The following is a 13,685-nucleotide window of genomic DNA, read 5'->3' on the forward strand; positions in this document are numbered from 1 at the left end:
TTAGAGCATTTTTCTATTTGTTGTGGAAAAAAAAAACATTTGACAGATGAAAACTGGGATCCTATCTCAATCCTACTGAAGCTATCACCTTATTGTTTTTGAATAATTAGTTAAACAGAATTTGTAATGGAAACAATGAAATAGATCCAGATTACCTATCAGTAATCATGTCTGTTTCAGCGCATATCATCATTAGAATTTCTTTTAAGTATTATGTCTTCAGTTCAGGGGCCGTAACAGGGGCCAGGACGTGATCTACAGGGGCACTGGCCCTAGAACCGGCCACGGTGGGGAATAATGACACAGTGGCAAGGTGCACTGTATGCTGAAGTCCCATGAAAAACAGAAAGCACAACTGATGTTCAAGGCTACAAGATTGAAAGTATTGAAAATAAAAGACCAATATTGTTCTGTTTTGTGTTTAAGAAATTACTGTTAGTTAATAAACAGTTGTTGAAAAGTTGCTGGCCTTAAGTGTGTATGTATGGGGCATGGTGTGGGTCTGTCGTCTCCGGGGGGCGGGCGGTTGGGAGATAAGCATCTCCCTGAAATGAGTTTTTGAAACTTGGGATATCTGGTAATGATGATAAGATAAACCAACCAACCCTTTGATGAATATGATAAAATAACATAACCACAATAAAAATATGTTGGTTAATGTTTCATGGTAAAGTTAGTTTAGTAAACACAGGTGCTGCTACCCATAAACTTCATGCTAGCACTAGTGGCTAATGATGATTTTTTTGTAGCCTACACTGAGTGGTTCTAATGGTTCATTTTGTCATTTGCATCCCTTTTTTACACAATGAGTGCACAGTAGTCCAATGTTACCGTACAGTATCTGGAAGACTGAATAGATCTGATGAGCAACTTACAATAACTTCTTATGATGATATAATGTGATAATATGTGTGATTGACTGTGACCTTTCTCTCTCACTCTCCTTGATCTAAGAATTGTTGCTGTGCTGTGGAGGAGTTTACATTTTACAGTGCTAACAAATTAAGATTTTGGAAGTATTTTAAGGGTCTACTCTCACTAATTTCCATTGACATGGCCTCAAGGTATTGCACAGTTGGTATACACAGTCAGTACACCAAAAAAATGTGGTGGGCCGTTTTTTTTTGTCCCAGTCCACCCCTGATCTGGGTTATTTTCAAAAGGTAAAGTGATATTTTATATATAATTTATAAATGATACAAGTTTTTAATACTAGTAATAAATAAATTCTGTCACTAAAGGATCATCCATAGATGATAAAGCTGGTATCATTTTACTTCACAAATTAAACATTCAGCAATAAAATCAGATTTCAAGAATACAGAATCCAACAAGGTTCAGTATTAGGATGTAAAACTCTTTATTGCTAAAAAAAAAATAAAATCGTTTTTTTAAATGCTTTAACTTAGGAAAAGGTTTAAAAATGTATCCTTTTGAAATTGAGAGGTGGAAATATTTCGGCCCATTTGATTACTAAGGTTATACCCAGAAGCTTCTCTAGTTTTTTTGGTCTTAACATTTTCATTTTTAGCATATTTTACCATGAACCTAATGTGAAATATTGGCCAAAAAGAAATCAAAATAAGGAAATATAATAAAAAATCATTATGAATTTTACTTAACACAACATCCAATGAGAACCACAGGAGAAATGCTTTGATTTACAGATTTAAAAAAATAAAACATTTTGACTTCTTTTTTTCCTAAATTTGATTTTTCTGCATTTTTATTTTCAGAGAGTAAAAAGAGAATAAACTAAAATGATTCGAACATTGGAAATAAACCAACAAATCAGTCTTTTAAGTTTTATTAAGTTTCATATACATCAATATTTCTTCAGCTGTAAAAAAAAAAAAAAAAAAAAATCAAGTGAAAACTCAATGATTTTTTACAAACAGGGCAGGAACCTTGAAATACATCGTTTTCATTCTTCCCAGTCAGTCACTACTGCAAGGCAAGTCATTTACAATAGCTTATTACCGTACTCTCAGTAGAATATTTATTGACGTTTAACCAAGAAGACTACTGATGGCCACATATTTAGTACTTTAGTACTTAAACTGCCTTTCATGCCACTTCAGAATAAACGATGAGTGGAAATGCATGAGGAGAAACATTGTTCCACTGCAACATCTGAATTCAGACACAAAACTGGAAACATGATGCTCAGATTATTTTATCTCCTTACTATTTAAAGAAACAAAACCACATGAAAAGTCTGAGGACTCCTTTTTTTATATATACAATGTTTATTGGGATAGAAAATAAGATGGGGGGGGGGGGGGGGGGGGGGGGGGGGGGGAATAAAGTACATGGAAACATGGGAGCTCGTTAAGAGTTTTCTCCGAGGTAAACTTCCATCCCAAACGCCTCTCTGCTCATGAGGACGGGGCCCCCCTTCCAGCTGAAAGGAGCCAAGGGCCCCCGCCTGAAGGGTCCCGTGAAAGCGGCGTCGCTGGCCGACCCAGTCACGCGGCACAGTTCGGTTGCGTAGGGGGGGTGGGCGGTGAAATAATGCCAGACTCTTGGCAAGTGCATTTTGTTTGCACAACGTGCGATGCTTTCTAAGAGGCTGAAGAAGACTGAAGCTTGTTGTTATGAGACCTACAGGATGTGAAGAAAGGGGAAGAGTTGAAAGCTCTTCAGTTTCTGTCATTAAAGCAGATAATAAAGATGAACCAACTGTTGGTTTACCTGCCAAGGAATGCCTTTAACAGTGAGGAACTTTCTTAATTGTGTTTTAAGGAACAGGAAGACACGCTTCTCACTTTTCACACCATTTTAGACTAATAAAATATTACTAATCTAAAATGACATTTTTCTTTTTTTTTTTTTTATTAAAAGGGTCACATACAGTCAGACAACCATTGTACATCGTAAAAGGTTGATAACATCCAATTAAAGGTGAAGTAACATACAAAATGTTTCATAAATATACCTCTATAATAAAATATGCAACTTTTTTATATACGACAGCTTCAACGCATCTGATTCAACTGAGATGTTTCAACAGAAATAAATACAAGCCTGGAAGTAAAATTGCATTTAAAACACTACGTAGGAAGCTTGATTGATCACTAAGGCCGGTACGCTAACATATCTAAAGACAAGATGATGATGTCAACATGGCAGCCAGTTTGCCGTCTTTCCTGTTCAAATGTGATAACTACTTATTCAGAAAGAAAAAAAAACAAGAAAACAAATAAAAATAAAAAAGCACATTTGGTGGTTGAGCTTCTGCAGGTTTTTTTTTTGCTCTTGAGTTTGCATTATTATTTTATTTTTTTTTTACTATTTCAGTGTCAACAGAGACCCCATCATCCAGTCCAGACTCCAGCTAGACTGGCACATTAAGAATCTGACAATCTGCAAGAAACAAAAGAAGAAGATGGGATGGCTTAAAACACAGGCATGCAGCACAGGTGGACACAAACGCACAGAGAAATGCAAAATGGCCGACGCTGCAGAGACGATCTGCATCCTGCAGAGAGAATGCTTTCAGATTTTGTTGCATTTTACCTTCAGGCCTCTGTGTTTTTATTGGGGTGTTATATGATAAAACAACATAGTAGAGACTTTGAAAAGGAAGATAATCAAGGAATAGTGATTTTAACCCTTGTATAAAATCCAGAGATACTGCCTTTCATGGTAGGAACATTAATCAAAGGGTTGAATGGGCAGATTTAATGTAAAATACTTAAAAGATTGATCAAAATCCTTTAAATTGGTCAAGAGTTGCTCTAACATGTTGCTGTATCAAATAAAATCCCAATAAAATAGTTTTAGTTGTAAAGCAACAAAATTCTGCAAAGCTGAAAAGTTTTAACTTTTTTTTTTTTATGGGCAAAGTAATGCAAGTCATGACTATAACAACATACAGTCTAAACAGTCAACAGCGTCAAACTACAAAACTCATGCTGGTGGTAAAGAAGTGAGGGGCTGACATAAAAACAGATGAAGTTACGAGGAAATAAAACATAAGAGTTTCTAAATAACCTTTTTTTTTTCTTTTTAAACAAACAGTAACCCTTTAAACCTGGTCTCACCTGCTCGCCTTAAAGCCTTTCAGCTTCTGTACAAAGAAGGCTTCCAGCACCTCGGCGCACTGAAAGAAGGGCGTGTCATTGGGGTTGTAGTAGCGGCAGTTGTCAAAGATTTTGGTCACGTCTGCCACAAACTCTGTGAGCTTCTGGTAATGTCGCTTTTGCAAACGCGTTTCCATTGTGGAAAAATCTGAGGGAGACGAATCAGAAGAGAAGAAAACATTAATTTCACGGCACTGAAAGAATCGGGGAAACGCAGCATCGAAAGAGTTCCTACCCATCGGCTCCTTGATCACACGATAATAATCGGGTGCATCATGAGGATCCACCGGTTCAAGAAAAGGCCAGGCCATCTTGTGAGACTGAAAGAGAAGCACAGAGAAGAAACAGTTATTAATGAGGAATGAAAATTAATTCCAAAACAGTAAAAAAAAACAATTCACTGGACTTTGTTTTTTCTCTAAATGTGCTGCAGCGGCTGGAAACATGCGTGTTTTGAAGGTGTGGTTTCCAGGGCTGGTCTGAAGGGAGAGGCATGGTTGTGTATTAGGGGTGTAAATCACATCCATCATGGCGATTCGATTCAGTATTGCTTTCCTGACCCAACGATTCGATTATTTTGGATACTCAAGAACACACCACGATACGATTCGATTAATTCGTTAAATTTTTTTTTTTAACACCTTACAGGCTTAGACAATGTTTCAAATTTGAAATCAATCAATGAAAGCTGTAATATCGTTATGCATTTTATTTGAGAAACAACAGCAAATAACAGAAGTAGAAAAGTTTTACTCCACCTATTCCTATTAAAACCTCATTCACTGAAAAATAATAATGCCCCTGCGTTATAGATTCTGAAAGGCCGTGCATCAAAGAATACTGCACAAAATCAGTGCAATGAGTGCAATGCAACACCTCGGCTCCAGACGTCCCCGCCCCCTCCAAAGACGCTCCGCTGCTCCTCTCCCAAATTGTAGCTGACCGCAGACAGACGGCTTGTTTTGTTTTTATGACCGAAATTGCAGAAAACAACTCATGAAGTTTGACCCGCTAGAAGAGCGAGCAGCGCGAGAACGATGGGACCCTTTTTCCACCTGGATCTCCGCTCTTTTTGGTCCTCATGTCCCTCCGCCGTCGGACTAAACTCGCCCCCACTTCCTCACCGCTTCGGCCGTATCTAGACCCATAGCGTGTAGCACAGACCACGCTTCAATATTGAGCATAAATCAAAAATGTCTGTGTCAAGCTCACTGTGACACACTGCTGTAAGAGTATAACCAGGAAGAGAGGTAGGAGGGCAAAATAGGTTTAGCGCCACCGCAGCACGGGAGGGAGAATTACGTCCAGGAGGAAATGAATAAAAATAGACCGGAGGAAAAAAAAAACATGAATCAATACTCTTGCGGATGTGTCGATGCATCGGATCGTCGGCTGTTGGATCGATGTATCGATCCAAAACGATTATTATTTACACCCCTGTTGTGTATGTTCAAAAATATAGCTTCCTGGAACCGTTTTTTCAAGATGTCCTACTGCACTTTAAGTCTGTGGAAATCATGTTGTACAAGAATGAAACTTTAAATCACTGTTTTTTTTTTTTAAGTGGAGCCATGAAGAAAATAACTTCCTGTTCCACTGGAATTACTTCAACCTGTACTTCTATTACAGCTTCTGTTTCCAAATAAGCATAAAAACATTTAAATTGAGCTTCACTTCTTTTGTTACAGAAAGAGTGAATAAGGTGCTGGATTAATTGAAAACCAGACTACTGAGGATAAAGCTGCTGAGGATAACACGTCCCCCGCAGTGTGACCCTGCCTTCAAATGGACTCTAATAAATAGGTGTCCACAGTAGGACACCGGTTTATTAGATCAGATTCATTTGTATTTATGCTAAAACAATCAAAGCTTTTCTTCCCACCTGAAAAATTTGCGATAGTCTGTGTTTATCACACAGAATCTCCGAAACAGGTTTGATGATTTTACATGATAGAAATATAAAAAGTTGGTTAGATTTAAGTTAATATTCTAATTGAGACTCTATCAGTAGCAGACAGTTGAATTAGAAAATCCCACCTACAAAGGATATGTGGTGTTTTATAGAGTTCAGACATTAATATCTACTGCTTACTCTGTTTCTCCGCTCAGGGAGGGCGGTCATACCTGTAGTGAACGTAATATTCTTTTCAAGCCCTCGTAGTCCCTGTCTGTGAGCGGCGAGAGGACCGTCATGGCATCTTCTGTGGACTGGCACTGCGGACACACGTAGACGTCGATGTGATTGGCTTCGCTCTGCAGGATGCCCACGCAGCGCCCGTGGTACCAGTTCTGGCAGCGGTCGCAGCCGATGTAAAACCTGTGGGTGAGGATGAGATCAGAGGCTGAGAACGCGGCTTTTTATGAGTCAGAACCAGGAACCTGACGGGGTTCAGACGGCTGCCTTACTGGGTGTCGTCGTAAGGCGTCCGGCAGATGCAGTACAGCTCCTCGCTGCTTTGTCCCTCCTGCCCACGTTTACAGTCGTTACACACAAAGTCCTCCAACTTCTTGGCTTCTTTTTCAGTGATTCCTACGCAGGCGCCGTGGAACCAGTTGGAGCAAAGGTCACAGCCGATGTAGAACCTGAGGGAGGAGAGAATTGCACTAAGATCTAAGATTCATCCAGCAATCGACAGAAGTGCTTCCAGAGCAGAAGAGGCGTCTGAAGCTTACTTAGACTCGTCGTACGGCGTTTTGCAGATACAGTACAGTTTGGTGTCCTTCTTATGATCCTTTGAGGTAGAAGACAGCTTCTTCTTCTTTTTCTTGTGTTTTAGTAACCCGGAATCTCGTTCCGGATCCCCGTCCCGATCCCCGTCTTTGTCTCGATCTCTCACCCGATGTCTGTCCCGCTCTCTGTCTTTCTCCCGTTCTCGGTCTTTGTCCCGGTCTCTGTGTCGCTCCCTGTCCTTCTCCCTGTCCCGTTTCTTGTTCTTCTCATGATGTCTGTCTCTGCTTTTGTCTTTGTCCCTCTCGTCCTCTCTCTTCCGTTTATGGGAGGAGGAGGTGGAAGAGTGGGAGCTGTGGGAGGAATGTGAGAGGTGCGAGGAGTGGGAGGAAGCGGCCTTGACCGTCGCTGCAGCGGCCTGAGTGATGGCGGCGCGGGATTTCTCCTTTTCTCTCTGCAGCCGGGCTAAATCCCGCCTCAGCTCCTCCTGAGAAGACAAAAGGAAATTTCAGAGCCTTGATTTCGTGCAGCGGTGGCTTTTCTTGAACTCGTCTATCTACCGAGATCTAACCTGAACTTGCAGCTGCAGCTCCTTGTCCAGCAGGGCTCTCTTTTTCAGGATTTCAGCCTTCAGCTGCTCCTTGTGCTTATACAACAGTGCGGTCAGCTTGGTGGCGTTCTGCTTGGAACGTTTCTGCTCCACCACTTCCTCCTTCTTTCGTTTCTTAGCTGCCTGCTTCTCATCCTTCTCAATCTTGTCCAGGATGAACTTCATCACCTGATTGCAAACAATCATCCTGAAGACAGAGAGAAAAAAGATTAGCTTGGACTCATGCATTTGGTTTGAATTTCCAAAGACTTCTACGTCCTTATTTCTACTGATGATCTTTAGTCTGAGCTGAAGAGAAGAGAGAGTCTGTGAGAGGATTCAGGATTCTGAAGAGATAGCACAAACATAAATGCTGAAAAACCTTTCCTCTATAAGCTCTATTCTTGTGAAACAAATCAGAGGAAATAAAACCACAGCTTCTGGATTTCCCCCTAAAAATGCATTCTGGGAGGAGATAATTTGTCCTTCAGGAAATTTTTTGTATATCTCCTTCGAAGGTGTCCTTAAAGCTTTAAAAAAAAAAGTGAATACACAGTGGCATCCAATTTTGCAGGGATGTAGGCATGGATGGGGGGGGGGGGGGGGGGTGGATCACCAACTGAGGTAGGACCAGACAGAGTTAAAGTGTTTAGGAAACAGAGTGGCCATCACAGACATAATTACCCGCCGCTAAAGTAAAGGACTCATTTTCCCCCGCTGATGTAAAGGGCAGGTTGTCCTCCTGCAGCAGTGTGTTGCAGTGAGCTTGTCACAGGTATGATGCAGATATTTGCTGATGAAGATTCTCAGTCATCCAGGTTATAGTCATTCCGTAAGAGTTCAAAAAATATCCACTAAACTTGGTTTCCAAGATTTGAAGACGTTTCGCCACCTCTCCAGGAAGCTTTCTCAATTCAAATGTCTGGATCCGCAGTGAGTTTGAGTCTTATATAGACAAAGCCTTGTATAAGACTCAAACTCACTGCGGATCCAGACATTTGAATTGAGAAAGCTTCCTGGAGAGGTGGCGAAACGTCTTCAAATCTTGGGAACCAAGTCCAGTGGATATTTTTTGAACTTCTGAGTATAAATCGGCTTTAAAGCAGAGCGCGATGTTTTCTGCTCCACCCAGAGACCATTGTTTCTTTCAGCAGCTAATCTGAAAGCTAAAACTAACAGCTTGTTCTAGCTTACGGTTAAAGATTCCTTCAATGTTTCACATGTTTATTTAAGAGCAAATTTGCTTTTATTTGTTTTTTCTTCTTCCAGCATGCTGCAGTTTTTATTACCTGCAGTTTCTTCCTGTTTATTTTGTTTATGACTGCAGTATTTTTGGGTTGCATCAGATTTTTCAGTGTTATAGAGTTTTGCTTTATTACTGTGTCTGCAGCTGTGTTGCAGCGATGCACTCTCATAACTTTTTAACTCACACTAAGCTTTCATGCATTACTCAGTGATTTCTTTCATTTTTTTCCTCTACGTTTCTGATTGTATCTATTCTTTTATTATTATAATAAACTTTTATAGTTTAATGTATAGTATAATGTCTTTTGTTTGTGGAATTCAAACAGCAGATAAATAAACAATGCAACTATTTTAAAAAAAAGTGCAGTTCATTATTTAAAATGTATAATACAGCAAGGAGGAAGAGGAAATTATTTAAAGTATCAATAGACACAAATTCTTGAATGTAAATAAATATGGGTTGTTTCTAATTTTAAGCTAAAATGAATCTCTTTTATAAAAACTGAGTTTGGAAATAACCAACCTCTGGTTTTCCTCCCGCTCTGCAGCAGCCTGCGTCTTCCGCTGCTTTAGTTGTTCTGCTGAAGCGTTTTGCTTTACTACCACCTAACGATAAAAAAATAAATAAAAAATCCACATTTACCTGCAACATATCTAGAATGCTGATGTTTTATATAAAGTGTTAATAACTGGAGTCTGACCGGTTTCTGAACGCCGTCTTTAGGAGTGATGACCTGCAGATTGGGCTCTTTGGCTTCCCTCTTAGGCTCACTTTGCTTCTTCTTCTTTAGTGGCTGTTGTAGCTGCTGCTGCTGCTGCTGCTGCTGCTGGATCCTCTGAAGCTGCTCTTGAATATTTGCTGGTGCTTGAATGGTCACCATGTTCTGGATCTGGTGGGCTTGAATCTGCCCCCCCGCCTGCTGGATCTGGATGGGCAGCTGCAGCTTGATCTGCTGGGGGACGGCGCCGCCCTGCTGCTGGGCCTGCGCCTGGATCTGAGCCTGGATCTGGGCAGCAACGTGAGGCGGCAGGGCGGAGAGCAGCTGGACGGGCTGCTGGAGGCCTGAAACCGTGATGAGCTGATGTCTGATTGGAGACTGGACCTGGAGCTGAGGCTGTGCTTGAACCTGAGGCTGGTTCTGAGGTTGGAACTGGACTTGGAGCTTTGCCTGGACCTGGCTGTGGGGCTGCACCTGCAGCGGTTGGGAGACCTGGGTTTGCTGCGGTGACTGAATGGAAAAGTGAGGCTGTGTTTGCAGCTGGGACTGAATGTGGGGATTCAGGGGAGTCTGAGGATGAATCTGGTTCTGCTGCTGGATCTGAACCTGGGGGAAGATCTGGGTTTGGACCTGGGGCTGCGGGTGAAGCGGAGTTTGGGTCTGAGGTTGTGTCTGAGGCTGGGACTGCTGCACCGGCTGACTTTGTGTTTGAAAGGAAGCTTGAACCTGGGGGTGGTACTGAGGTTGGGCTCTGGCCTGGAGCGGCGTGGGGGACTGGATCTGAGTGAGGGGCTGCACTTGGGGCTGAGGTGACTGTGGTGTCTGTGGTTGCGGTTGGAACTGAACTCTGATCTGGGGCTGGATGGGAGCCTGTGACGGCGGGTGGACCTGAGCCTGGATGTGCTGAACCTGTCCGGGTCTCACAGCGGATACGACGGAGGAAACCGGTATTCCCTTCATATTAACCTGCACCGCTGATGCGGCCACATGGGACACCTGCTGCATTGATACAATGGCAGGATGCTGGACCAGAACCTGTGAGTTTGGAGTCTGAGATGTCTGAGGCGAAGGCGCGACAGGAGAGTGGATGGAGACATTTGCAGGAGCGGAGGAAGGAACAAACGGCGCAGAGGGTGGTGTGACTGGAGTAGCAGCCTGCTGAACCGTCTGGACTGGAGCTTGAGAAATTGATGGAGTCCAGGTTTTGGTCTGAGCTGTCCTCTGTTCTATCAGAGCTGCAACAAAAAGAAGATGTTCAAAGTTAAGTTTCTTTCAAGAAAAACAATAAAATGATGCAGAGCTCATTTTACCTGGCACTGACGGGATGGTGGAGGTAGCTGTAACCGGCGTCACGACAGCGTTGGCCATGGCTGCATGAAGGGGCACAGAAGGTGCAGCCTGTATCTGGGTGGGGGCTTTAGCTGGGGAGGGCATGGAGACCTGGGTGGAGACGACGGCTATGACCGGAGTGGAGACGGGAGCGAGGGCCGGCGTTGGTATGGGGACGGGCGAAGGTAACGAGGCGGAAACAGGAATTTGGGTTGAGACCTGAGGAGCTGCTCTGGTGACCGCGGCAGGCCCTGGAGCAGAGGTCGGCATCAGGAGGTGGGTGGAGGTTAAGCCTGCGGGTACACAGGCGGACTGAGACTGGACCTGTGGGGCGGCGTGGCTCGCTACAGGAGGAGAAGTTTGGGTTTGTGCTGGGGGTGAGCCGGCTGTAAGGCCTTGTTTATAAATCACACCTGGGCTTAGGTTCTGTGTGGGGTCACTGACGGGCGTCGATGCTTGGGGCTGTGTGACTCGCGGTGGTGTGGCGGCTAACGCCTGTGTGGAAGGCTGTGCTAAAGAAGGCCCGGGTGAAGACATGGGTGACTGTGCAGGGATGGATGACGTGGCTGAAGCGTGTGTCTGTGGAGAAGCCTGGGCTGACGCAGCGAGCTGCGCAGCACTCATAGGAGACGGGACTTGGGTCTGAAGGGGAGCAGAACCAGGGCTGGGGGCACAGCTCGGCTTCACTGAGGGGTTTGCAGCGTGTATAGGGGCAGGAAGGGGGGCGGCCATTTGCGCTTGGGCTAAAGATGATGGCGTCGTCTGGACCTGGGCTACACCTCGCGCCTGAGGTGGCACGGGCATTTGGGTCAGAGGGCTCGGAGTGGTGGCGGGTTTTGCAGGGGAGGCGTTCACAGGGGCCGAGGTTGAAGGTGTTGATGATGGGATCACAGGAGTAAAGAGGAAGCGCTGGGTCTGTCCGTTGGGCATGACGGCCTGCATTAGCTGCTGACCGGGGCCGGGGATGACGGCGACGCCCTGTGGGATGATCTGGAGCTGGCCCTGGGTCTGGCCTTGACCCTGGATCACCACCGTCAGACCTGGGTTTCCTGCCTGCAGAACGTTTCATGTTAACAGAAATTATTCAGCCAGAATTAACATCTCTGTCTCGTTAGCCCTTCAGTTATGTTTCAAGAAATCAGAGCAGTCGTTACTTTGGAACCTAAGGGGTAAAATAACCGTCAATAAAAATGTATACTTAGACGTCTGAATATGTGAATAAAAGTCTAAAATGTTAATTAATGTAGGATTTGTATTTGCTTCTTAACTCAAAGATACTTGTGACCTCAGATCTTTTATCTTTGAGAATACAAGTTGAAAAGGTAAATGCATATTAGAAAATTATGAACAAAAGTACAAACTACCAATTTATGAATATAAATCATAAACTCACAAATATACAACATAAATTCGCAAATGTAAATCACAAATCTGTGTTGGAATCAGAAATTACTCATGGGAATCCCATACTTATGAGTAGGAAATTTAAGCGTCAGAATCACACTTTTTTGAGCAGGAATTCAAATTTATGACTAGCAATCCCAAATTTACAAATCCCAGATTCACAAGTATAAATAACTCTTTTACACATCGGAATCACTATTTCAAGAGTAGGAACACAAATTTCCACATCGAAATCCCACAGCTATGAGTCAGAATCCCAAACTTATGTGTCGGAATCAAAAATGCAAGAGTAGGAATCCCAAATTCACAAGTATAAATAACTCTTTTACTTTTCCAAATCATGAATTTAAGAGTAGGAATTACAAATTTCATGCATCGAAACAAATTTCCGTATCAGAATCACAAATTTATGATTAGGAATCCCAAATTCACAAGTACAAATAACTAATTGCAGTTAGAATCAATAATTTAAGATTATGAATCACAAATGTACATGTCAAAATCACAAATTTAGAGGTTGGAATCCCCAATTTACTAGTCTGATTTAGTGCTGGGCAATAAAACGGATTTTCACCATTACCGTCATTCACTATGATAACCAGCGACAATTTTCCCATGTCGGTAAAATAATTAAATTAATTCTGCAGTTTTTCTGTGTGCGTTGGTGGCTGGTATTCCCTTCCCCTTTAAGACACTCTAGCATGTGTGTAACCACATGACTCCACCGATCCAGTCAGAAGCGTAAACAAAGAGGATGGCGGATGAGCCCAGTGAAGAAGCATCTAAAATAGCGATAAACACAATTACATCAGTTAATCCCGTGGAGCCGAGGAAGAGCAGAGATGAAGCTGAGCCTGCATAAAATAAAGTTGAAAGCGCCTCGTCAGAGATCAGCGCACGGTAGACCAGTTTTGAGCGAGGGTATGCAAGTTTAAACGATGCACATTGTTCTCACTGCACGCTCAGTTCAGTGGCACCAAAATTACGCCATAGATGTTGAGCAAAAGAACCCGAAAACTGTCTGGACTACCTAAAGTAAAGGGCAGATTAGACTTCTGCAACTGCACACATCAAATATTGCTTGGGTCTGGTCACGAACCAGTTTTTCTTGGTATGCTTCTGCATCGCCGGTCTGGAATTTCTAGGGACGCACAGCAGTTTCCCGCCCAAGAGCAAGGGGGAGCCTATTTGAGAACTTGCGAGAACTTCGGCGGATGGCCACGAGACCTTGGCATCTTTATATAATTTGTCTGAGGCATCGTACAAGCGGTTGTACTTCCGAACCTCCTCGATTAACCTTTCATCTTAGTTGTCCGTTGTGGTTGTTCCTCGGCTTTTAAAAACGGTGTGCCCCGGCAGCGAATCGAGGAAGACCATACAGACAGCCGGAAAGGCATACCAAGGACCAATCACAGCTGCTTTTTGTCTGCACACTTCCGCTTGAGGTCTGCCTGGGTTTGCGACCGGCCGATGCGTAGTCAGGATTTTTTTAGGTATGCCTCTGTGCGGGGGGCGTGGTCGCGAGACAGATTTGACGGTTGCAGAGGCTATGCATCAGAAGCATAAATTTGCCTTAACACATCCAACCTCCAACACCTACAGCAAAGCTATGCTGTAGAGTTCAAAGATGTGCAAAAGGCTCCTTT

At 43.2% G+C, this 13,685-nt stretch overlaps 1 protein-coding gene across 4 annotated transcripts in view; it reads right to left on the reverse strand.

Moving 5' to 3' along the window:
• Positions 1 to 2,293: 2,293 nt before the first annotated feature.
• Positions 2,294 to 13,685, reverse strand: part of LOC119797282 (nucleosome-remodeling factor subunit BPTF-like) — a 38,839-nt gene continuing 27,447 nt past the window's right edge. For 3 of the 4 annotated variants that reach the window (XM_038306299.1, XM_038306298.1, XM_038306301.1), the window contains 10 exons: positions 10,617 to 11,688; positions 9,289 to 10,541; positions 9,111 to 9,193; positions 7,325 to 7,550; positions 6,759 to 7,240; positions 6,492 to 6,668; positions 6,210 to 6,402; positions 4,321 to 4,405; positions 4,047 to 4,233; positions 2,294 to 2,604 (listed from right to left, as the gene is read on the reverse strand). In XM_038306299.1, the coding sequence (XP_038162227.1) occupies positions 2,565 to 2,604; positions 4,047 to 4,233; positions 4,321 to 4,405; positions 6,210 to 6,402; positions 6,492 to 6,668; positions 6,759 to 7,240; positions 7,325 to 7,550; positions 9,111 to 9,193; positions 9,289 to 10,541; positions 10,617 to 11,688 (3,798 nt within the window). In that variant the 3' untranslated portion in view covers positions 2,294 to 2,564. Of the gene's footprint in view, positions 2,605 to 2,764; positions 3,367 to 4,046; positions 4,234 to 4,320; positions 4,406 to 6,209; positions 6,403 to 6,491; positions 6,669 to 6,758; positions 7,241 to 7,324; positions 7,551 to 9,110; positions 9,194 to 9,288; positions 10,542 to 10,616; positions 11,689 to 13,685 lie in introns of those variants that run through there. The other variant, XM_038306300.1, reaches the window with a different exon arrangement.

Source organism: Cyprinodon tularosa, unplaced genomic scaffold (assembly GCF_016077235.1).
Source record: "Cyprinodon tularosa strain WSP-4 unplaced genomic scaffold, ASM1607723v1 ctg579, whole genome shotgun sequence".
NCBI lineage: Eukaryota > Metazoa > Chordata > Actinopteri > Cyprinodontiformes > Cyprinodontidae > Cyprinodon > Cyprinodon tularosa.